This window comes from Phyllobates terribilis, unplaced genomic scaffold (genome assembly GCF_046119375.1).
Source record: "Phyllobates terribilis strain yellow unplaced genomic scaffold, ASM4611937v1 Scaffold_5__5_contigs__length_657084704, whole genome shotgun sequence".
NCBI classification, from domain to species: domain Eukaryota; kingdom Metazoa; phylum Chordata; class Amphibia; order Anura; family Dendrobatidae; genus Phyllobates; species Phyllobates terribilis.
In genome coordinates this window covers 221,754,442-221,780,441 of record NW_027362765.1, presented here as the reverse complement: position 1 = coordinate 221,780,441, position 26,000 = coordinate 221,754,442, and the positions used below count along the sequence as shown (strand labels likewise).

At 41.7% G+C, this 26,000-nt stretch overlaps 1 protein-coding gene across 2 annotated transcripts in view; it reads right to left on the bottom strand.

Moving 5' to 3' along the window:
- DLGAP4 (DLG associated protein 4) overlaps positions 1-26,000 on the bottom strand; it is a 261,005-nt gene that overhangs the window by 5,542 nt on the left and 229,463 nt on the right. For both annotated transcript variants that reach the window (XM_073683832.1, XM_073683833.1), the window contains 3 exons: positions 15,396-15,484; positions 12,397-12,770; positions 10,519-10,610 (listed from right to left, as the gene is read on the bottom strand). In XM_073683832.1, coding sequence (XP_073539933.1) covers positions 10,519-10,610; positions 12,397-12,770; positions 15,396-15,484 — 555 coding nt within the window. The remainder of the gene's footprint in view (positions 1-10,518; positions 10,611-12,396; positions 12,771-15,395; positions 15,485-26,000) is intronic.

Sequence of the window (26,000 nt, the reverse complement as noted above, 5' to 3'; positions counted from 1 at the left end):
TATAAACATTTTGCTGTGCAATGCAGAAATACATGGCATGGGGTTGCATTATTGCCTATGGCATGGGCAGCTTGCATATCTTGAAAAGGCTCCATCAACGATGAGCATTACATAGAGGTGTTAGAACATATGCTCCCATCCAGACGTCCATTTCAGGGAAGGCCTTGCATATTTCAGCAAAACAATTCTCAACCACATAACTTCCAGCAAAAATAGATACCACCAGAGTATATGGTAGCCCATATAGCTATACATCTATCAATATGCTATAGCAATTAGAAAAGGTAAATGTCACTATTTGTGGGGTCATCATACCATGTGCAGTTTTACCAACTAAAAACGGCCAGTCCTCCAGCCAGTTTTGCACCAGAAGCTTATTTGGCCAAGAAGATATGACTTATATAAGGGCTGGGCAATCAGTCCTTATAGAAATCATATCAGCCCCCTACAAAGAACACTTTAGGCCCCAATATTTTGTTGATGCTGTAGTCACAGTGCATTTATAACAGATCGCTCAGTGCGCATCCTTTACCACAGTCACCCAATGTACACAGGCTAAGAAACAATTGCTAAAGGACTACCAGTTGGTGGTCATCGACTCCTGCCCGACAGGCCATGTAAACAGAATCCAAGTTAAAAAGGTTGTCCAGTCAGGAAATATTAAATGACCCCGCCACAGGAAGAGTCATCAATATGAGATTCGTGTGAGTCTGACGCTCAGCACCCCCAGAGATCAGAGGTGTTTGGTTAGGGTACCTGCAGGAGGTAAGCTTGTTGAATGGGTTTTGGCTGCTGCTTCGTGCAGATTAGAGGTCTTTCTGTAGTGCTAAGCTAAGCAGCTCCATTTAGCGCGTTTACCTCTGTCAGATGCCAGAAAAAATAACAGGTGTTCAGTGGGGGCACTGAGTGTCAGACCCCTACCGATCTCCCATTGATGACATCCTGTGGAATGGTCATTAGTATCTCCTGACTGGACATCCCTATAATTTTTTCATTATGTGGTTATAACATTAAGAACTCGCTCACAAGATCGATGATTGCCAGAAAATCGGATCGATTATGGTAATGATGCTGCTCAAACGCTGATCTGAGTTTGAGCCGAGTGTTAGTTTATTGTGATCGGATTCTCTTGCATGAGAAAATCGTATCACTGGTGGGGAGAAGATGAAGAAATTAAGTTCTCCATTGTCTGTGTCCAAACAATCGGACTGCACTCGGATGACACCCAAGTGCAGTCTGATGTTTCACGTGCACCCATAGACTTGTATAGGTGCAACTGATCCAAATTCCGGAGCCACTAACAGCATGCTGAGATTTTTTTCCCAGAGACCGATTCGGCATGAGAAACACACGCACTTCCTTCTATCAATAGGACATTAAAAAGGGTTTTCCCCACGAACAAAAGGTTATTTTTTATCAATAGATCTAATAATATTATTATTATTATTATTATTATTATTAAGTTCCACAATTGGATGTGTTTAAAATGTCCCTGTGCTGAGATAATCTTATAAATGTGCTCCTGCTGTGTACTGTGTAATGGCTGTGTCTGACCGTGCAGGAACATGGTCTGATCATACCACATCTCCTAGGCGGGGGAAAAGGAAACCAAGAAGAAAAAAAAAAAAAAAGAGAAGAAGTGTAGAGACATTACAGGATGGGATCACAAAGGATTCTCTCTTTGAAGTAAAACATTGTTTAAATACAGGCAGGGAAATGTTTTATCTCACAGAAAGAATCAGCTGTGATCCTGTGCTGTAATGTCTGTATACTCTTTTGCTTCCTCCCCTGCCCAGGAGCTGTGGTATGATCAGACCATGTTCCTGCACAGTCAGACACAGACATTACACAGTACACAGCAGGGACACATTTATAAGATTATCTCAGCACAGGAACATTTTATTTAAACACATCCAATTGTGGAACTTATTATTCTTCCAAGATCTATTGATTAAAATCAACTTTCGTTCGTGGGAAAACCCCTTTAAGAGAAATGGAGGAGAAGCAGATGAGAAGGTGTTTGGCAAATCACACACTTATGGTCCCGTGACAACTGCCTGAAACGCCTAATTAAGCTGAATCCCAACATTACACTCTTTTTAGTCAGCAGTACAGCTGGCTGAATACTAATTTGCACTGGGTGGAAAACCCCTTTAAAAAGGTGGGAGGATGGGCTGAGTGTATAAATTATAATATGCACGGACCTTGGGTCCTCCAGCAGCTAGGGGCATACATAGAAGAAGTCATAAGGCCCCATAGCAGAAGTCCTAATTCTGGTTCCCCCTTTCAAAAACCAAAAATTGTCAGCGGAGTCACGGGCATAGGTGCAGTCACAGAATGGTGGATCTCCCAACTTTTAAAGACAGGGAGAGGGACATGTGTTGTCATTTTTCACCCATTGACCTCCCTTAGTGTTCTTACCAACAAACTATACAGAAAAGGTTGCATAGAAAAGATACACTCCTGTTTAAAAAATAGATTTGCATGTTGGCTGCTTTGATTCATGTGCCAGGGCTGATTTTCAGTCAGAGTCCGGCCTTGGCCACCACGTTCCCTAGTAGCATCCAATTGTAATTTTTCATACATGTTTATGACTAGTGTTGAGCGAGTATGTTCTGTTAACCCTTTCGCCCAGTATGCTCGGGCCGAGCTTCGAGTATTTATAGCTGCTGGGTGATGAGGTTGAATCGCTCCCGTGTGCATGATTTGCAACTGTTTGGCTGAGTTCACACGATGCGTTTTTCATGCGTTTCCGCGGCGTTTTTGCAGTTGCATAAACGCCGCGGAAACGCATGAAAAACGCATGGTAGAAGGGCAGCAATGTTCCCCAATGGAAATCCGCATGTGCTGTGCCCATGATGCGGATTTTTCCGCAGCGTAAACGCTGCGGTCAAAAATCCGCAGCATGTCAATTAATTTTGCGGAAACGCTGCTCTTTTGCCGCCATTGACTTGCATTAGACCGCATGGAATCCGCATCACTGTATATGTTGATGCGCTTTTCATGCGGTCTAATGTGCGGATGGCACCCGGGTGTGGATGAGAGGACTCTCATCCAGACCCAGGTACCATTTAAAAAAAAAGAATAAAATAAAAAATATATATATTCTCACCTTCTGACAGCCCGCGCTGCGTCCTGCCGGCTTCCCGGGCACTTCGCGGTTGAATGAAGAAGGACCTTCGCTGACGTCAGAGTCATGTGACGGGTCACGTGACGCTGACGTCGGAAGGTCCTAAAGTCTTCACTGCCGGCAGCCGGGACCGATGAAGCAGGACACCGGGGGCCATCAGAGGGTAAAGTATAGATTTATTTTTTGACATTCACACACTATATAAATCCATGCCGGTTGCATGGATTTATATAGTGTGAAGTTGACAAGCACTTTCCAAGTGATGCTAAAATCGCTTGGGAAGCGCTTGTCAACCCGCATGCGGAAATGAAAGTGAAGACCACTTCATTTCCGCATGTCCCTGGCAGGAAACCGCATGTACAATCCGCATGCGTTTTTTCCTGCCAGAGAGATGCAGAAACGCTCAGGAAAAAATCCTGAGCATTTCTGCATCGTGTGCACATACCCTTTGACAGTTTTGTTACATGTGAGGAATGTGTAAGAAATAGACATTCCTCACATGTAATAAAGCTGTCAAACAGTTGCAAATCATGCACACGGGAGCGATTCAACCATATCACCGAGCAGCTGTAAATACTCGAAGCTCGGCCCAAGCATACTCAGACAGAACATGCTCGCTCAACCCTACTTATGACATGTTATTATGCTCCATAACCATACTGCAGTTAATGCCTGTATAGATCATAAGGAAAATAACTAATGTGCTATATACCCTTTAATCCACTCTGGTGGGGTTTCTACATTATATTTTGCACATTTACACTCAGATGTCTGCTTGCTCCTACATTTCATATATAATTCTCATATATGAGATATGACTATTGTGGAAACTTTCCTCATCCACTTTGATACGTTTACCATTGCAGACCGGTTTACTATATTTCTATATGGGGAGAAATACCTTTTTATTTGTCTGTACTTTATATATAAAAGGTCATTATGTATTCTGTATATAATGTAAGAGAAAACGACTACTGGAAAACCATAAAATACTGGTGTATAGAAATCCAGTCTAAGGCTATGTGCCCACGATGCAGAAATGCCCTGGATTTTTTCCTGAGCGTTTCTGCATCTCCCTGGCAGAAAACGCATGCGGATTGTACATGCGTTTTCCTGCCAGGGACAGGCGGATGTGAAGCGTTTGTCAAGCATTTCCACATGCGGGTTGACAAGCGCTTTCCAAGCGATTTTAGCATCACTTGGAAAGTGCTTGACAACTTGGTCACACTATATAAATCCATGCAAACAGCATGGATTTATATACTGTGACCGTAGAATGTTAAAAAATAAATCTATACTTGCCTTCTGATGGCCCCCGGAGTCTTTATTCGATCCGTCCTGGCTTGAATGACATCAGCGCAGGTCCTTCAGTCCACCGCGATCTGCCGGCAAGCGAAGACAAGCGCACCGCGGGCCATCAGAAGGTAAGTATAATATTTATTTTTTATTTTATTTATTTATTTATTTTTTTTTGTACAGGTTCTATGGTACCCAGGTCCGGAGGAGAGTCTCCTTTTCTCCAGACCCGGGTACCATCCGCACATTGAAACGCATGTATTCCACATGTGCAGATGCAGTGATGCGGATTCCATGCATTCCAACGCAAGTCAATGGCGGCGAAAATGCAGCGCTTCCGTAAAATAATTGGTGGTGCTGCGTTTTTGTTTTTTTTTCCGCAATGATAATCCGCAGCGGAAATTTCCGCAGCATGTGCACAGCACATGCGGATTATCATTGGGGAACATGGCAGACCTTCTACCAAGCGTTTAAGCGTTTCTGCAGTGGAATTGCCTCTGCAAAAACGCATCGTGGGCACACAGCCTTTGGCATGAAATCCAATAAATGGAAGTCAGCGCTAGGACCATGGAATGGCAGACCATTCGGTAGAGACATGAAAAAGGGGGAGAACAAACCGAACTAAAGGTCCAAAAGGGTACATCAAAGAAAAGGTACAGCAAAGAAAAGGTACAGCAAAGAAAATTGTCAGGATTGGTAATGAGTAAAATACCTTTATTAGACACTGGGTTTGAAGTGGTACTACATACAAGGAAGAAAAAGTGCACTCGCAGATAATAAACACAATAAAATACAGTTTAAAACACGATAGTGTCAAACAGACAAACTAACATTCATTGAATAATTATATCATATATGGGAAATACCCTTCACCTCCCATAATATATAGGGCTACATAACCGGTGCACAAAAAATAGAACAAAAGAGTAGACCACACCCTGGCCAACAGACACACTGATACAGGAATATCCCCCAAATGGCGTCTCCCATCTAATGTAACTAGAAAGGTGAGTAGAGTTACCAGCGATATGCTTCTCCTGCCTAAAGTGTAGCATATTAACCAATGATATCACATATGTGTAAAGCAATCATACTGGTAGGTTATGTGTCAGAAAAAGATCCAACCCTGTACTAAATATGTCTAGGTGTTCAAGGTATCAATGTCAAAAATATCAGTAAATATGGCTACTGTAATGACCCATATTAAGGGGGGGGTAATGTCAGGTGATACTTATAGATATAAATGTAGTTACCTGTGTGGTGAGAAGCTGCGAGACGCACTCCCCTACACGCGTTTCGGACGACTGTCCTCCGTGCAGTACCACTTCAAACCCAGTGTCTAATAAAGGTATTTTACTCACTACCAATATCGACAATTTTCTTTGATGTACCTCTTTCTTTGATGTACCCTTTTGGACCTTTAGTTCGGTTTGTTCTCCCCCTTTCTCATGTATATAATGTAAATAGAATACGGTTATGATTGTTTTAAGACATTGACAAAGGTCCGGGATGGACCAAATTGGTGGCAGTCAGAAACGTCATGGATCTCTGTCACATGTGGATCACCCAATTAAGCATGTGTTTGTTTTGTACTACATCCTGAGTGCTGTGGTTTTCTGCTTCTACTAATTTGGATTCACCAGGATCCTACCACTGATCACTTAAATAGAAAGGCCACGAGTGCCAACCATAATACCTTTTTGATATACTGTGAAGAGGATGAGAAAAGTACTTCATGCTCTTTCACACAAGAAAATGGCACTAGTAGGAGATTTTCAATAAGTAGTGGACCAATTGCAGAATTTTTATGCAGTGCGATCTCCTCTTTTTGCTGACAAACAGCGTGAGGAGGCAAATATAAGGGAATAACCGGACTGCAAGAACGGAATACAAATGGGGTTTGTTTCCGGATTGTAATGATGGAAACAACGCAACAATGAAGTCACTGGACAAGGTCTTCAAATTGAGGAACACGTCACTGGCGACAAAGAAACGACTCAGTTTGGTCTTTTCTGTGGTAGCGTATGGATGTGAAACCTGGATGATAAAAAAACAAGAAAGAAGAAGAATACACACCTTTGAAATGTGGTGCTGGAGAAGGATGTTATCAATACCATGGATGGCAAGAAGAACAAACAAACCAGTTTTGGAACAAAATCAAGCCAGACATGTCACTCGAAGCAAGGTTCACCAACCTACGAACTTGCCTACTATGGACACATCACATGGAGAGCAATCACTGGAGAAGGACATCATGGTTGGAAGAAAAGGAACAAGGCGAAGAGGAATACCATCAACCCGATGACTTAATATTATCAAGATAACGGTGGAGAAGACCCTGGTGGACGTAATAGGCTTGCACAAGATCGATCTTCCTACAGATCATTCATTCATCAAGTCACAATGGCTCAATATTGAGCTGAAGGCCGTTAAAGAAAAATGATGGAAACACAAGAGTATACATAGGAGCAGTATACCCAAAGACAGTAGGAAATTAAAAAAAAAATGCAGTAAGCATTGTTATGTATTGGGTCAATATAGGGAAAAATAAAGTCAATTTGCTCTTTCACTAGCCATTGGGAAAAATCACAATGAAATCATGATCAGAAATACATAGCACAAAATACTGTGAAGTAAATTAACCCAACCTTACGAGTGCAAGCAAAACAACAGTAAAATTGAAGAGAGCTGTAGAACAACCGCACCCAGGCAAACTGATACAACAAATCATATTACAATTTTACTACATTTCCATTGAAACCTTTAGGCTTAATCCACCATGATAACATATCATGCAACTTCCTCCTTACCTAACCAAAAAGCCCTTAGTCCAATCCATGCAGTATTCACACTCCCACTATTGAAAATGTAAATCCCCTTTTGGGCTGACTAACCATTATTCCTGGAATTTTATCCAGAGCTGCTGACAAAGCCTATAATCTTGCTGCTACCTCTAACAGCTCACCTTTATGAAAGGCCACAATGAATTTAATATATATTTAAAATAGATCTGAATTAAATGTTCTTGTCTTAAGACTTCAGCGTTCAAGAAAAACCTAAAATCTACCTTTCAGTGAAATGCGCATCTAAAATTGAGAATAGAAAAAGTACTTCCATTAGTATCAAATATATCTTTATCTTCATGTTGGTTAAAAACAAAATGGCAGGCCATCAGATCAGTCCTTAAAAAGGAAAAACACACCAAAATATGTTCTCTCTCCCATACGGATGTCTCGGGAAGTAAAGAAGCACTGCCAGTTCCCTTTCCCCTTCTATAACTGCACCCTTCCCGACTGTCCATCACTGGGTACTTTTTTATGCACTTCCATGTGTTTTAACCTTTTAGCCTCAATCTTGATTCTAAGCTATTCATCATGCATGTTATTTCTCTATGCTTTGCTATAAATCTCATGTTGCTTCAGAACAGCTTCACAAGGGCAGCTTGACCAGTACTATCATTCTCCACTGGGCTGACCCTGTGATTATCCTTTCCTCTACAGTCACTTAAATAAATTAAGAAATTATCAGTATGTAGTCAGAAGGCTGAACTCTGATCTTCTATATTATAACTGGGACAGTAGCTGTGGAGTCATCATCATTATGGAGAACTTCAGTTCGAAACTCTATCCAAATTGCATCACACATGCAGATCCGGTGACCACCTTCAGAGAACATAAAGCCATGTAATCTCTGGGGGTGTGGTGGTCACAACATAATCTAACTGAAGAGAAGTATACCATGAATTTCCAGATAGAAAGCGACAACTAAATATGGACACACATATTCATGTACACATTGTAGCAGAGCCAGGTAGGACAGGGTTAAGTCCTAGCTCTGCAAGATTTGATTAGATGCACCTGACTAGCTTTTTTACTAGAACCAGGGCCGGTGTTCACTAGGTGTATTAGTCTGCTGAATGAAGCAGAGTAGAGTGTGATGCTGGTGAGTGACCAGCCAAAATGTGAGCTGTAGCGCTGGGGCCTCTCTGAATGGAGACTGCAGGGGTAAGCTAGGAAAGCAGAGCAGTCTGTTTGTGGGAGCTGCAGAGAACTATGTGGAAGCTATAGTCTGTTTAGTGTGAACTGTGCCCAGAGTTGAACACTTCCGTTTGGCACTGGAAGCTGCTGGAGCTCAGGCTAAAGGGGATACTGAGACTGGCAGGATTCTGCCTCTTTTTGTATGACGTTTTCTCCGGGAGAAAGGACTGTAATCTGTTCGGGTGAGCTGCACTGACATACATATGTATATGTGCCCCGCTAAGTGAACTGTTGATTTGCTGTTATATCTTTGAGCCCAGATGAGGCGGTTTTGGTTTTGAATCCCATGGAGTTAATGAACGCAATAAAACTGCACTTGTTTGAACCAAAACATGTTGCCTGTGTGAACATTACCTAATGCCTACCTGAGAAAGTGAATCTTTACAATATACATATACACACACAATGCAGGAACACAAGTGTCTTACCAATTTTGAGGAATTACTGGTCGTCATCATCTTTGTTAAAACAGCACTTTATTTTCTTTTGCTTTATCCTCGTACTAGGCCTTATGTATACAGAGTGTGTGTGTGTGTGTGTGTGTGTGTGTGTGTGTGTGTGTGTGTGTGTGTGTGTGTGTGTGTGTGTGTGTGTGTGTGTGTGTGTGTGTGTGTGTGTGTGTTGGCATAGATGGTGATGACCACCAACTAGTGTTGAGTGAGTATGTTCTATTAACCCTTTCGCTGAGTACGCTAGGGCCGAGCTCCGAGTATTTACAGCTGCTCGGTGATATGATTGAATCGCTCCCGTATGCATGATTTGCAACTGTTTGACAGCTTTATTACATGTGAGGAATGTGTAAGAAATAGACATTCCTCACATGTAGTAAAACTGTCAAACAGTCGCAAATCATGCACACGGGAGCGATTCAACCATATCACCGAGCAGCTGTAAATACTCGGAGCTCGGCCCGAGCATACTCGGCGAAAGGGTTAACAGAACATACTCGCTCAACACTACCACCAACTCCTCAAAATTGGTAAGACACTTGTGTTCCTGCAATTTGGTAATTCTTTTTCAAAGGGTAGGAAATGCCAGAGAGACTGGCTTCTCCTCCACTACAGAAATACGAAACATACATGTTTACTAGGAAGATAACACCAATTACTGTCAAACTAGATTCCATCAGTTCATTAACCAGTAAAGTATTTTAAAGAAACCAACCATTAGCATTCATCTATCTAGAAGAAGTGTGCCTGCCCAACGTTCTGTGGGTTGTACTGTCCAGGTTTCACTAATGTTGATAACCACATCCATTCCATGTAGACAGAGAGGGAAAAATATCTAAGATGGCAGAATCTAAGGTCAACCATAATGCAACTGAATAATTTAGACAAGACAGAATTAAACTATAAGATCAATAATTCAAGAATCTGCAAGTCATAATAGATAATAATATGGCAAGGCGGGGGACCCAGGGATGTACTGCAGACATATTTTTTTTCCCTTCTGAAGCCTATGACCTTGCATTTATTTAAAAGACTGTATTTTGGATCAGAGGAATATAAAAGACACAAAGGTCAGTGGTAATCCCAGTCATCATTTATATTCTACCTAAGCATTCTCCCAAGAATCTTTGTATGATATTTTTCAGGCTCTTGCATCCTTTGATGTTCTTCACCGATGTAGTCTTTATTATGTGCTCTGGGATATTGGTCAGAGCATTCTGAAGAAGCACATTGTAGACCATTTCTGTACCCATTAGAAACCTTAGTTTTCGCAGATCAATACAATGACGACTTCTGGAGATGCAACAGTATAAGGCAGACTGATGCTGAAAAGAGACTGCAGAAATAGTGACATCATCCAGAATGATGACATCATGTCTTCAGAAAGAAAAACGCCACAAATTCAGCAAGATCCATCTTTTTGTCCCCAAATCTAAAGAGATTTAGGGAGAAGGTGTGGGCTTCCTCAGCTATTGCACCTTCAAAAGGTAACCTGAGCTCACCATAAATATTCAGTTAGCAAGAAGTATAAAAAGGCAAAATTTCCATTATATATTACACATGGCACACAGGATAAATGCTCGTTCCATCTTTATGGATCTCTTACCAGGTTTTGCTCACACAATCCACGGAATTGCTGGAACTTCTGTGACATCAGAAGCTGAGCGCTGCCAACAGCACTGAGAACCTTCCCAATCACTGCAAGCAGAAGGCAGAGGTCAGGGCGAACAAATTTCATGCGAGAAATGCTTATCCGGGACATAAATTAGAGTCTACTTTGCCAGATGGGCTATTGGCACTAGATATTCAAAGAGAAAAAGACTGAATGGAAATAGCAGCAATGTCGGAGACGATAACCGCAAAATATGATCACAATCTAGTAAATATAAGGCATAATGAAAATCCTTACTTATCAAAACCCCATAACAATAAAACAAAAGCAAAGCTGGGCACATACATAATGAAAATAATATTATATTATGGTAATTATTATGGTATGGGTCAGAAAAATGCACAAGGTCTCCAATCTTTAAACTAGTCACAACTGTCACCCGCTGTTTCTCCTAAACATCAGTGATGTTTCATATTCTGATTTCCTAACCCTCACCAATCCGAGAATGTGAAACATCACTGATCACCTGTCATTTCAACCACACTTTTAAAGAGGACCCTTTACCAAATTTTTCTTGTTGAACTGGATACATAAGAATAATAATAGTAATAGTGGCTGAAGAGCACAATAAAAAGTTTTGTTTTTTTTGCCTTTCTATTGCAGAAATATTAGCAAACTATTTGGCACATAACGAGTTCATTTTCGGTAAGTTCAAGTTGGCGCTATCATACAGTTTTTGAAGGCGTTTACTTCTACCCCCTGTATGATGTTTCCAATCAGAAGGCAGCAACATAGCAGAAAAAGGACATGCCCCCACCATCGCTTACACCATGAGATCAGAGCAGGGTGTCATTACATCTTACACAGGAGTAGCCCAAAAACAGGCAGGTTACTCCTGTGTGGGGAATAAATTGACAGCCTGATATCACTGCTGAGCAAGTACAAAGTTGCTGTAAGCACAGCAAACACAAGTGTGATACTGCAGTGTGGAAGGAGGGGCAGCACAGCAGAGATGACAGTGCTTTGAAAGGAGGAGAGTTAATAGAAGGGCTTGTAATATGACACAGCTAATCTCAGCTGTGCTGCCCCTCTGCCCATATGGACTGCTGGGACCTTATCTGAATGGTGTTAGGCATCTGACTTCTACTCTCAGCACTTTCTAATCACGACAGAGGTTAGACCAAGCTATTGTGGGGAATGTTCTTTTTCTGCTGTGTGTTGTTGCCTTCTTAGGATTGGGCAATGTCATTTAGTGAAAAACTATCTGATAATATCCACGTGGACTTAACGAAAATGAACTCATTAGGTGCCAGATATTTTGATTGCCAATCTCTCTGCAATAGAGAGACTGAATTAAAAAAAAAAAAAAGTTTTATTCCATTTTGCAGCCACTGTTATATTGTGTGTCCAGTTCAACATGAAAAAAATGTGTTGAAAGATCCTCTAAGAAGGTGCCTTCCCTCACAAAAACGTCACATTTCCTCCTCTCTACCTCCCACCCCACTGAAGGAAACACAGGGTTAATGACCGAGAGGCTATAGAGAGATGGGGAGTTTGCAATGGTGCTGGGGAAGGAGAATGTTGATTTTAACAGTGAAGCAAAGAAGAGACTCACGGGAACTGTAGTGTTTAGCGTCAAACTAATACTGAAAGGACGGTAAAAAAAAAAAAAGAAAAAAAAGGGCACCAACAAGGGAGTAATATACAACGGAGGAGCCAATGAGTATGTATAAATGCATAGCAAAACACCCTTTAGTTTAGAGCATGTATACAGTCTCCTGCAGCCTTGACGTCACAGAAAGAGCCAAGTCTGGTTTCTCACGAGGCTGCATTCACATATAAACCAGATAGGAATAATGGTAAATGGAATACCTTCTTCACATAAGTTGTTATCGCCGGTTTCTCTCTGCATCTGTTTACACCAGCCCTCAAGCCTTTCTGTCTCAGCCTGCAACAACTTCAGGAACCAGTGTCCATCTCTGCGGCAAGCTCCTGCCTGGGCAGGCTCTGTAGAAGGAGGAGAGGCTGCAGAGTCCAGCCAAGGGTCAGGGGGAGGAAGGGCAGAGGCTTCTGTTTCCCCACCATCTCCATAGGAGAGGTGCTTTTTGGGGAGGGGCACTGGAGGACCAGTGGTGGGCTGACGGGGTGGTGGACAGTCGGGAACACTTTTATCAGATGAATTGCTGGGCTCTTGAGTATCAGAATCTGTCTCTTGCTTTGATGTCATACTGCTGGATCGACTATTCCTGTAGGCAAACAACGAAAAGTAAGTTTTGATGACTTTACGAAGACGTAACAATTAGTGATGAGAGAGCAGGCTCGTTACTCGAGATTTAAGAGCATGCTTGGGTGTTTTCCAAGTATCTTCAGCGTGCTTGGGTGTTATGTTTTAGTCACTCTGTGCTCATGATTTGCGACTGTTTGATAGCTTATACATGTGAGGAATGCCTGTTTAATAGGCATTCCTCACATGTATTAAAGCTCTTAAACAGTCGCAAATCAAGCACACTGCGTGACTCAAAAACATAACACCCGAACACACTGAAGATACTCGGGCTGGGTGCCCACTATGCGTTTTTCAAGAGTTTTTGCCGCAGAATTTCCACAGCGAAAACGCTTAAACACTTGGTAATACGTGCCCCATGGTCCCCAATGATAATCCGCATGTGCTGTGGAAATTTCCGCTGCGGATTATCATTGCCGGAAAAGTACGCAGCATGTCCATTAATTTTGCGGACACGCAGCGTAATCGCCGCCATTGACTTGCATTGGACCGCGTGACATCCGCATCACTGCATCTGCACAAGCGGATATCACACGGTTCAATGTGCGGATGGTACCCAGGTCTGGAGGAGAGGAGACTCTCATCCAGACCTGGGTAGCATAGAAACTGTAAAAAAAAAAAAAGAATTTAAAATAAAAAATAAAGCTTATACTTACCTTCCGATGTCCTCCCGGTGTTTTCTCCCCTCCGTCTGGTCTGCTGTATGGGTCGCGGTGGTGTGAAGGACCTGCCATGACGTCACTGAGTCATGTGACTTGTCACACGACTCAATGACGTCACCGCAGGTCCTTCACACTACCGCAAGCCGCCCAAGACACCGGATGCAGCAGAGAAAACACCGGGAGGACATCGGAAGGTAAGTATAAGCTTCTTTTTTTTTTTGTTAACCAACTTGGTCACACTACTATAAATCCATGCCAGTTGCATGTATTTATATAGTGTGAACAAGTTGTCAAGCACTTTCCAAGTGATGCTAAAATCGCTTGATAACCCGCATGGAGAATTGCATGTGAAAAACGCTTGACAAACACTTCTACCTGGCAGGAAAAACACATGTAAAAACCGCATGCGTTTTTCCTGCCAGGGAGAAGCGGAAAAAATATGCAGCATTTCTGCATCGTGGGCACTTAGCCTTAGCGAGCAACCCGAGCAGGTTAACAGAACATACTCGTTCATCACTAGTAACAATATTTCTAATTCAGGCTAAAAGAAGTGGATACTTAGTATGATATGCCAGCAGCTCTATAGATTAATCAAATATATTGACCTTAACATAAAAAATAAAAACAATGGGTCAAACCCAATGCAAATGCTAAAGAGACAAAAAAAAAGAGACAAAAAGTACTTAAAAAGGAGTTGTCCAGATTTGGCACGAAGGTCTGCAGTCACTATGTGACTGCAGACTTGTGAATCCTCACAGTGCACACATTGCAAACTGTCAGCATTCTCCGTTGCCGGGATCAGGCGGTTATCTGACCGCAAGTATGCAATATGAATAATTCCAGCTATAGTCTGACTAGACATGTGCGGCCTTGCACAACGAACACAGAAAAAGAAAAACAATTACGCAATTGAGGTTTTTTCCACATTTTCCCCACACTTGGAATTTTTTTTTCCTTATTTTGCAGTACATTGAAGGGTAAAATGGATGGAGTCATGCAAAACTACAACTCATTACCCACAAAACCTCATACAGATATCTGGACAGTATAATAAAAAAAATTGTGGCTTTTGGAAGAAGGGGGGAGGAAAAAATGAACAACGCAAAAAAAAAAAAAAAACTACGCCCAGTAATTTAGGGATTAAGGGGCTAAAGAAGTGAATATCCACCTACTTCTCTATTAGAAAACGTTATACTATACCTACAAAATGTGCTACATACAGTGAGTGTGATAATGACTAGAATATTAATTATATATTTACGGCTTCGCTCGCACACATGAACAATGAATTCCCCTTGTCTGCACAGCTCCATTGAACTTCTATACAAATGTAGAAAATAAGTATGCAAATAGACGTAATCTTATCATTTTATCCATTTGCATTTAGTAACACATTCTTACTGTGCACTCAGTATTCTATCAAGTGCAAAAATGACCTCTTTGCTGTCCTGAAGAGTCAGTTTTAGGGGCTCGCTCACACTACTGTATAAAATCGGAGTGCAAGTCGATTTTAAAAAAAATAATAATCTGACTGCACTTGGACCAATGTTATTCAATGATTTACTGCAGACCCGCAGATTTTTTCTCAGATGTATTGAGCATGAGGGGAGAGAGATTAAAAAATAGCCCCACTCTCCTGGATGAAAATGGGAATTTTTTTTTTTTTTTTTTTTTTTTCTCATACGCCAGTGTGAGCGTACCCTTAGTAAAGAAAACAGATAAAATGCTGTCAATAGAACCATGCATTCTGTAATTTCTCTGCTATTCCTCCTGGAAATGTATGAATACATAGATAACAGAATTAAAGTTTTCAACATTAATAGGTCATTCCCTACATGGCCTGGCACAGACACTATAATAAGTGACAAAACTGTTAGAGCACTTTTTTTTCACAACTATCCCCATAAAATAGTATTCAAGTTTACCTCCACTCTTCTTCCACTTGGACTCCAATGGACTGAAATTTGGCAGGAGGGGGTGGCTCGGGAACAGGCACTGGTTGTATACTGTCCACCTGTAGAAATATAATAATAATAAATAATAACAACAACAACTTAAGAAAGAAATTAACCTGTGTTACTATTGAGGAAAGTATTAAAGGGAATCTATCATCAGGTTTCTGCTACCTCACCTAGGAACAGCATAAATGTAGGAAAAGAGACCCTGATTCCAACAATGTCTCACTTCGTTTACTGGGTGCTGCCGTTGTGACACAATCAGTTCTTCAATGTAACATACAGCAGAGCTGAGAAAGCTAACCCCGCCCACACCATAGCTTTCTGTGTACATTGTCTATTGACAGTGAGCTTATCAGAGGAGGAGGTGTGGTCGGACCAGGGCTCTTGTGCACTGTGGTCAGGGTAATAAGGTCCTGGTGATAAAACCTTCATTTTAAGTAAAACAATAGCACACAGCTTGATAAGTGACACATCATTGAAATCTGTATTTCAGCCCCCATCTCCTGCTGTCTTCACATTACAAAGCAAAAACCTGCTGACAGATTCCCTTTAAAGAAGGGAAGAAATTAAATTTGAATGAGTATTTATAAATCAATACAGGCCTATTTGTATAAATGTCGCTCTCGGATGTCAGAACTTGACAATTATGCAGAGATTACATAGGCTTTATTTATCCCTTCCAGGGACAGATCACAAAATATTGCTTGACCAACCAGCAATTACACTTTATTTTATTTAAACCAGGGGAGGAGTCCTGAGGAGATAATTTGCATATTCCCACTGCATTTTGGGGTAAGTGAAGAGTCTCTGTGAGCTCAAAGAACACTGGATTTTGGCTGTTGGAGCTGAAAAGAGGACATCGGTAAACCGCGCGCCTACCGCCGCGCGCATTTTGAAGCTTTTTTTTTAAGCTTTTTTCACTGTTTTCAGAACATTAACAATAAGAACATGGAAGAGTCCAGGAGCCATTTGGTGAGCTGCATATCCTGCTACATGTTCACAGACTTGCCAGTGGAAAAGCCAGACTTCACATGCCAGAAATGCAAGCTTGTGTCCCTGTTGGAGGAAAAGTTGCGAAATCTAGAAGAGAGGTTAACTACCTTGAAAATCATTAAGGAAGGTGAAGAGTTCTTAGACAGAGCAGAATTATCTCTTCATGATTCAGAAAGAGAAGAAATTCGAACTGCACCTGACGAAACAGAGGAATGGAAGCATGTGACCCACCGAAGCAGGAGGATCGAGAGGCAGTCAGCACCCATACTGCTCAGGAACCAGTACCAGGCTCTCACACAGGAGAACCATGAAGAAATACAGCAAGATAAGACTTTGCCAGCAATGAATAACCTTGTAAGCCCTCAGAATCCTCCTGGATGGAGAAAGAAGAATGTTGTGAAGAAAAAACGGAGAGTGGTGGTCATGGGGGATTCCCTGTTAAGAGGAACAGAGGCAGCTATCTGCAGACCAGACATAACCTCAAGAGAAATGTGCTGTCTTCCAGGAGCAAAAATTAAAGATGTGTCTGACAGGATATCAAGACTCTTCAGACCTACAGATCACTACCCATTCCTGCTAATACATGTGGAGACAAATGACACCGCAAGAAAGGACCTGGAAACCATCTGCAGTGACTTTGAAGACTTGGGCAAGAAAGTGAAAGAATTGGGAGCGCAGGTGGTCTTCTCATCCATCCTCCCAGTGGATGGCCATGGAACAATGAGGTGGAATAAGATTCTACAGGTGAACAACTGGCTACGTCGATGGTGCCGTCAACAAGGATTTGGATTTCTGGATCACGGAATGAATTACCTATACGATGGACTGCTTGCTAGAGATGGGGTGCACCTTACGAAGACTGGAAAACATGTATTTGGAAGTCGCCTTGCTACACTCATCAGGAAAGCTTTAAACTAGAACAATGTGGGAAGGGAAGCAAAAGGCCAGAAAAAGCCATACAGCTGACAAATACTATTGAGATCTCTGCTACTGGAAGTGGAAAGGAAGAACAAAGACAAAACAATTTAAATAATAAAAATATGGGAGGAAGAGAAACCAATCACAAACTAAAATGTTTTTATACAAATGCACAAAGCATGGGCAACAAACAAGGAGAATTAGAACTACTAACGCAGGAAAAGAAATATGATGTCATTGGAATCACTGAAACTTGGTGGGACGATACACATGATTGGAATAAAAGGCTAAAAGGATACAACTTATTTGCAAGAAACAGACTTGATAAACGAGGAGGAGGTGTCGCATTGTATGTTAGAAAAGCGTATATCTGCACAGAGATTGAAGCTTCAGAGACTGGGAGTTCTGTGGAAACTGTTTGGGTAAGAATACAAGGAGAGAACAACGGAAAGGACACCATTGTAGGCATTTACTACAGGCCACCTGGGCAAGCTGAAGATATGGATGAACTCTTTATGTATCAAATGACCAAGTTCTCAAAAATATATGACGTAGTGGTCATGGGAGATTTCAACTATCCAGACATTTGTTGGGAATCTCTCTCAAGTAAAACTAACAGGTCAAGCAAATTCTTATCCTCTCTTGCAGACAACTTTATCTTCCAAAAGGTAGGGGAGAAAACAAGGGGATCTGCTACTTTGGATCTAATCCTTATAAACAAGGAGGAAATGGTTGAGGAGGTAAAAGTGTCTGGGACCCTAGGAGGCAGCGATCATGCTATTATAGAATTTTGGATAACTAGAGGAGGAAGACATGTGAAGACTCAAACTTCAAGGTTAGATTTTAGAAAGGCAGATTTTAAGAGACTCAGAAAGAGAATAGGAGGGATCCAATGGCTGGATGTCCTTAAGGACAAAAATGTCCAGGAAGGATGGGAAATTTTTAAAAATGAGATTCTCAAAGCACAATCGTTAACAATCCCGAAAAGTAGGAAGAATGGGAAGCATTTAAGGAAACCAGGATGGATGAACACAGAACTTAAACACATGCTAAAAAGAAAGAAAGAAATGTTTATTAAATGGAAAGAGGGAGGCATATCTAAAGAAGATTATAATGCAGTCTGCAGATCCTGCAGGACATGTATCAGGTTAGCTAAAGCTGACAATGAATTAAGGCTTGCAAGAGATGTCAAAAGCAATAAAAAAGGATTTTGGGGGTATGTCAAAAGTAAAAGAAAAGTCAAAGATGCTATAGGATTTTTACAGGATGAAAATGGAGAAATGGTAAGAGAGGATGTTGAGAAGGCCAAACTTTTTAATTCCTATTTTGCATCTGTTTTCTCTCAGAAAGAAAATGTAACATCAACTGATCTTCACTGTCCTTTTAAAGGAATAGAAGAATCCAAGTTATCTGTAAACAGAAAGATTGTGAGGGAATATTTAGCTAACATAAATGAGTTCAAGTCTCCAGGTCCAGATGAATTACACCCCAGAGTACTGAAGGAGATCGTAGAAGAAATTTTAGAACCACTCTCCATAATCTTTGAAAATTCTTGGAGAACAGGAGAAGTCCCAGAAGACTGGAGAAGAGCAAATGTTGTTCCTATCTTCAAAAAGGGGAAGAAGGTGGACCCAGGGAACTATAGGCCGGTGAGTCTGACTTCTATACCAGGAAAGATCTTTGAACAAATTATTAAACAACATGTATGTAAGTACCTGGATAAGAATGAAGTGATTAACCAGAGTCAGCATGGGTTTATAACTAACAAGTCATGTCAGACTAACTTAATTTCCTTCTATGACAGAATCACTGACTGGGTGGATCAGGGAAATGCTGTAGATATAGTATATCTTGACTTCAGCAAAGCATTTGTCAAAGTATCTCACACCATCCTTATTGAAAAAATGACCAAGTATGCAATGGACCAGGCAACTGTTAGGTGGATTCATAACTGGCTTAGTGATCGGACTCAAAGGGTGATTGTAAATGGCTTCACATCCAGCTGGATGAATGTCTCAAGTGGGGTACCACAGGGCTCCGTCCTGGGACCTGTATTGTTCAACATCTTTATCAATGATTTAGATGAAGGAATTGAGGGTAAACTGATTAAATTTGCTGATGACACAAAGCTAGGAGGGATAGCTAATACTAGAGAAGAGAGAGAGAGGATTCAAAAAGACCTAAATAAACTGGAGCAGTGGGCAGCAACCAACAGAATGGTTTTTAACAGGGAAAAATGCAAATCACTACATCTGGGCAATAAAAATGAAAAAAGCATATACAGAATGGGAGGAATAGAGCTAAGCAACAGTACATGTGAAAAAGACTTAGGTATACTAATAGATCATAGACTGAACATGAGTCAACAGTGTGATGCAGCAGCAAAAAAGGCAAATACAATTCTGGGATGTATTAACAGAAGCATACAGTCTAGATCACGTGAAGTCATTATCGGTCTTTACTCCTCTTTGGTCAGACCTCATCTGGAATACTGTGTACAGTTTTGGGCACCACATTTTAAAAAAGACATAGACAAACTGGAGCAAGTTCAGAGAAGAGCGACCAGAATGGTGACTGGTCTGCAAACCATGTCCTATGAGGAACGGTTGCAGGATTTGGGAATGTTTAGCTTGCAAAAAAGAACACTGAGAGGAGACTTAATAGCTGTCTACAAATATGTCAAGGGCTGTCACATTGTAGAAGGATCATCTTTATTCTCATTTGCACAAGGAAAGACTAGAAGCAATGGGATGAAACTAAATGGGAGGAGACACAGATTAGATATTAGAAAAAACTTTTTGACAGTTAGGGTGATTAATGAGTGGAACAGGCTGCCACGAGAGGTGGTGAGTTCCCCTTCAATGGACGTCTTCAAACAGAGGCTGGACAGACATCTGTCTGAGATGATCTAGTGAATCCTGCTTTGAGCAGGGGGTTGGACCAGATGACCCAGGAGGTCCCTTCCAACTCTACCATTCTATGATTCTATGATTCTATACGTTCAGCAGCTGCAGTGTGCACTGTACAGATGTTGTAGACCTTTTTGAAGATAATATGGCTGTTCGATATCAATAGTACACAGTAAGCTTTCATTCTCTTCAAAACGAGGTTTAGCAGCAGCTGAGGTTTTTATTATAAGCAATAATGTTGGGACTATTATAAAACAATATTAGAATGGACCTTGGACCTCTGACCAGTATAAATGCGATCTACCTGTTGGCTCCTGCCTTGATAGGTCATGGAACACAATGGTAATTCGTAATATTATTGCAGATTGTACGTACAGTCACCAGTCCAGCAATGGAACATCTGCAGCACCTCATTGTGGCATTACATTGCACCCTCTGCACTGCAAAGCCACAAGGTCAGGCAATTTACACTGCAGATATTAAGAGTTCACAAAATCTCATGCACAATGCTGCTACTGTGTTAAGTCTAATAAGTCTGCTGCATTTTTTGTGCCCTATGTAAACACACGAGTCTTCCTGATGAAGAGTTTGCGTAAAAATGGTTCCCATTATCCTGGTCAGATATACTGCTTAAAATCCCATATTCCCAGTGGAGTTGGAGGGGGGGGGGGGGGGGGAGTCGGTAGCGGTGCTATGCGAGACAGACTATGAGGCCAGAGGACCACTGTGCTGCTTTCATGAGGACCTTGGCTGTTGGCGCGCCGAGAGGAGAGGGCAGCCATCTTTGGTGGCCTGTCCCAGCCTTGTGAGGGGACAGATGACGGTGGGAAGAGGACAAGGCAATACTTAACTCAGAGTGACGGTCCCGGTTGACAAAATGCTCATTGCACGAGAGCGGTGCTGGTTTAAGTGCACCTGCGGTAATGCCACACTGGGATCTCCCCTGGGTCCTAAAGCCTCCAATAATTAGATCCTGCAGTAGGCGCTTGTGCATATAGGGCACTTTAACTCAAGGGAAGAAGTCTCTGGCTATCTAAGCAGCTCGGTCTGATGCTGAAGTGCTGCTATGACCCGCAGCAAAAGGATGGGCCAGGAAGATGGAGGATCGCAGTCTGGGTCCCAAGATGGCACCTGTGTGTCTTGCGGGAAGAGGCAAAAAAATGTCTCTGGGGACATAGCAGCCAGGCTGGGAAAGTTTGCCCATAATGCGCACCCTGGTGTTTCTGGGCAAGAGGGGTCAAGGGCACATATGCAGGGGCCACAGAATACATTCCCAACAGAATCCTATCACTCGGTCTTAGCATTGGAGGAGGAGGAGGAGGAGAATGATTGTCCGCCTGAGCTGGCCTAGTCTTCTCAGGAACCTCCTAAGGGAAAGGAATGCAATCCTGGTGCAGTATCCCTGTGGGGGATCCCCCTCCCTGTTGCATGTGTTTAATGCAGTAACCAAAAGCAATTCCACACTTGATATGCTGACTGGACAGGGTGGTCACATCCAGGAAACTATCTCCACAATGCACCACATTTCCAAAAGGTTGTGCAGAGCACTACAGCAGTCGAGGTGAGAGTCCGTAAGCTGGAGGATGCCCTTATTCCAATTCATAGGGCTATTCAAAGTCATTCCCAGGCGATGACGGCCCCATTTACTAAAGTCGACAACCGGGAAAATCGCCAAGGACAAAACAACATTAGGCAAGTCCCTCACTCCTTTGTTTGCGGTGGAATGGGCACACAGGGTCCCCATGAGGCCAGGACCAGTCGTTATGCCTATTCTGATTAAAAACCTCCATTTTAAGAATGGAGACATTATTCTGAGGAAGGCACGGGAGAAATAAGATATTAGACTTGGTTGGCAAAATATTTCTTTCCAGACTTTTTGGTAGAAGCTCAGAGAAAGAGGGCCATGTTCCTAGGTATCAAAAGAAGAATGCGTGCACTGGGTCTGCAGTATGCCATGATTTATCCTGCTAAATTGAGAGTGGTCTCTCTGGGATCTACTTCATTTTTTGAGAATCAGGGGCAGAGAAGGTCCCAATTGTTTCTTATACACAGAGTCTATAGGACTCCAAAAGAATTATATAGAATGGGCCTCATGCTGATGACTACGTTGTAGAAAGAAGGGTGCAAACTTAATGCACATGTTTTGGACATGCCCTTCATAAGTTGAGCTCTGGGAAAGTATTTGCAGATTGTTTATGGAGATGCATAAATATCCAAATCCCACTTAGCGCAAAATCCTGTGCGTTAGGCCTGGTGGGGGACGTGGGCAGATCTTCCCAAGTGCAGTTGGCCATTGCTAAAATATTCTATCACTCTAGCAAGTCTATTGCCAAACACTGGTTGGCAAATGCACCTCCTTTGGTGAAGGAAGTGGCCCAGGGCTTGCATAATACAATCTGAATGGAAAAAATGGTCTATATTATGAGGGGAACTATCAGTAAATTTGGGAAATAATTGGGAGATTGGACTAGATCCCCAGCTGTACTTTCGGAGGCGCTGGCAAAGAATGTTTTCAATTTGTTGGTTCTATGAGAGGTTTCTAATTTCTTGGTTACGTAATACCTGATACATTAACCTAAGGGAATTACCTCACTTTAACTTGATGATGGTGTGCAATGTAAAATGACCAAAGGGAAAAGTGGAGAGAGGGTTTAGGGGGACCTGTGCAGAGACCTGGCTGTGGGGGAGTGACTGAGCACGTGACCAACAAAATTCAGCCAATACCATAGACCTACACATTGCTATACATAGTGACCAACAGGTGGCGCCATAGTATGTAAGAAAATATCTTGCAGGTAGTGGAGAAACAAAATGGGTTAATTCTGCTGGTTGGAAAGGATAAAGGATGCCAATCCGAGTATAAGTGGTTTATTTGTCTATGTTTTTCAAAGTATACAACTTCTTCAGGAGAACCAGGATAGAAAAAGCCTATCGTGGCTGTCCTGAAGAAGAAAATGTATACTTCAAAACACACTGACGAATAAACCAGCGACTGGCACAATACTTACCACTCTCCTTGCCTCCGCAGCTCCAGTGTCTTCCACGTCTCCTGACTGACATCTCAGGTCAGTGGGCGCGATGATGTCTTTCCACCGCACCCACTGTTGAGCAGTCACAGTGCAGCAGAGAGCGGGAAGATGGCGACGCTGAGGAGCATTATACGGGGGCCAGTATTCTGCAGGGAGGACTATACTGTCCGGTCTCCACTGTACGCTGTGAGGATTTGCCGGTATACATACATAAAATATATATATTATATATATATATATATATATATATATATATATATATATATATATATATATATATATATATATATATATATATATATATATATACACACACACACACACAGTACAGACCAAAAGTTTGGACACACCTTCTCATTTAAAGATTTTTCTGTATTTTCATGACTATGAAAATTGTACATTCACACTGAAGGCATCAAAACTATGAATTAACACATGTGGAATTATATATTTAACAAAAAAGTGTGAAACAACTGGAAATACATATTATATTCTAGGTTCTTCTAAGTAGCCACCTTTTGCTTTGATGACGGCTTTGCACACTCTTGGCATTCTCTTGATGAGCTTCAAGAGGTAGTCACCGGAAATGGTCTTCCAACAATCTTGAAGGAGTTCCCAGAGATGCTTAGCACTTGTTGGCCCTTTTGCCTTCACTCTGCGGTCCAGCTCACCCCAAACCATCTCGATTGGGTTCAGGTTTGGTGACTGTGGAGGCCAGGTCATCTGGCGTAGCACCCCACTCTCCTTCTTGGTCAAATAGCCCTTACACAGCCTGGAGGTGTGTTTGGGGTCATTGCCCTGTTGAAAAATAAATGATGGTCCAACTAAACACAAACCAGATGGAATAGCATGCCGCTGCAAGATGCTGTGGTAGCCATGCTGGTTCAGTATGCCTTCAATTTTGAATAAATCCCCAACAGTGTCACCAGCAAAGCACCCCCACACCATCACACCTCCTCCTCCATGCTTCATGGTGGGAACCAGGCATGTAGAGTCCATCTGTTCACCTTTTCTGCGTCGCACAAAGACACGGTGGTTGGAACCAAAGATCTCAAATTTGGACTCATCAGACCAAAGCACAGATTTCCACTGGTCTAATGTCCATTCCTTGTGTTCTTTAGCCCAAACAAGTCTCTTCTGCTTGTTGCCTGTCCTTAGCAGTGGTTTCCTAGCAGCTATTTTACCATGAAGGCCTGCTGCACAAAGTCTCCTCTTAACAGTTGTTGTAGAGATGTGTCTGCTGCTAGAACTCTGTGGCATTGACCTGGTCTCTAATCTGAGCTGCTGTTAACCTGCGATTTCTGAGGCTGGTGACTCGGATAAACTTATCCTCAGAAGCTGAGGTGACTCATGGTCTTCCTTTCCTGGGGCAATCCTCATGTGAGCCAGTTTCTTTGTAGTGCTTGATGGTTTTTGCAACTGCACTTGGGGACACATTCAAAGTTTGCCCAATTTTTTGGACTGACTGACCTTCATTTCTTAAAGTAATGATGGCCACTCGTTTTTCTTTACTTAGAATTTGTATTATGGCAAGAAAAAAGCAGCTAACAGTCTATTCAGTAGGACTATCAGCTGTGTATCCACCAGACTTCTGCACAACACAACTGATGGTCCCAACCCCATTTATAAGGCAAGAAATCCCATTCATTAAACCTGACAGGGCACACCTGTGAAGTGAAAACCATTTCCGGTGACTACCTCTTGAAGCTCATCAAGAGAATGCCAAGAGTGTGCAAAGCAAAAGGTGGCTACTTTGAAGAACCTAGAATATAAGACATATTTTCAGTTGTTTCACACTTTTTTGTTAAGTATATAATTCCACATGTGTTAATTCATAGTTTTGATGTGTTCAGTGTGAATATTATATATATATATATATATATATATATATATATATATATATATATATATATATATATATATATATATATATATATATATATATATATATATATATATACACACACATACACATCTCTGCCGTATCTATGCATCATGAATCGTGGTATGTGTTAAAAGGGCCCACTGAGACGCTTTCGCCCAGGGCCAACGAAAACCTGGAGACGGCCCTGAGTACTTGGCACAATATACTTGAATCACTAAGTACAGACAAAGGCAGCATCTTATTCATTTAACAATCTACCCAGGTCATGGTTATAGAAATTTATGATTAAGGATAATGTCACATTTGCATGTAGTTGAAAGTTGGGCCCTGGAGTTGGTTACAGGTGGGCCCTTGGCATCCCAGTCCGACACTGGATGTGTGCACACAACCTGACCAGTTGAGCAATATTGTGCAATTCTTTTAACATGGTTACCCAAATAAGACCCTATTTCGCGCTTTGTCCCTTTCCACTCCTTCTCTCCTTAAGAAAATATCTTGATCATTTTTTAACACCAGGTAAAATTGCAAATATTTCATAATCTATACAGTGGTTGTGTTATATAATTGAGAGTCAACCCCTTTGAGCAAAGTTTACCTTACTGAAATTAATTACAAAGTACAATAAGACAACCATACACTGTGCTTCACCTATTAAAAGCAGAGTATAATGAGAGGACCTACCAGAATCATAATATGGACCACAAGTCTACCCTTATAGTCCTAGTAACAAAATATTGTGGAGACAGGACGCCCTTCAAAACGTACACTCACAAAACTCATAAAAATCAACATGAAATAGTTGAAGAAACGATGGAAATGTGTGTTATACAAGTGACAA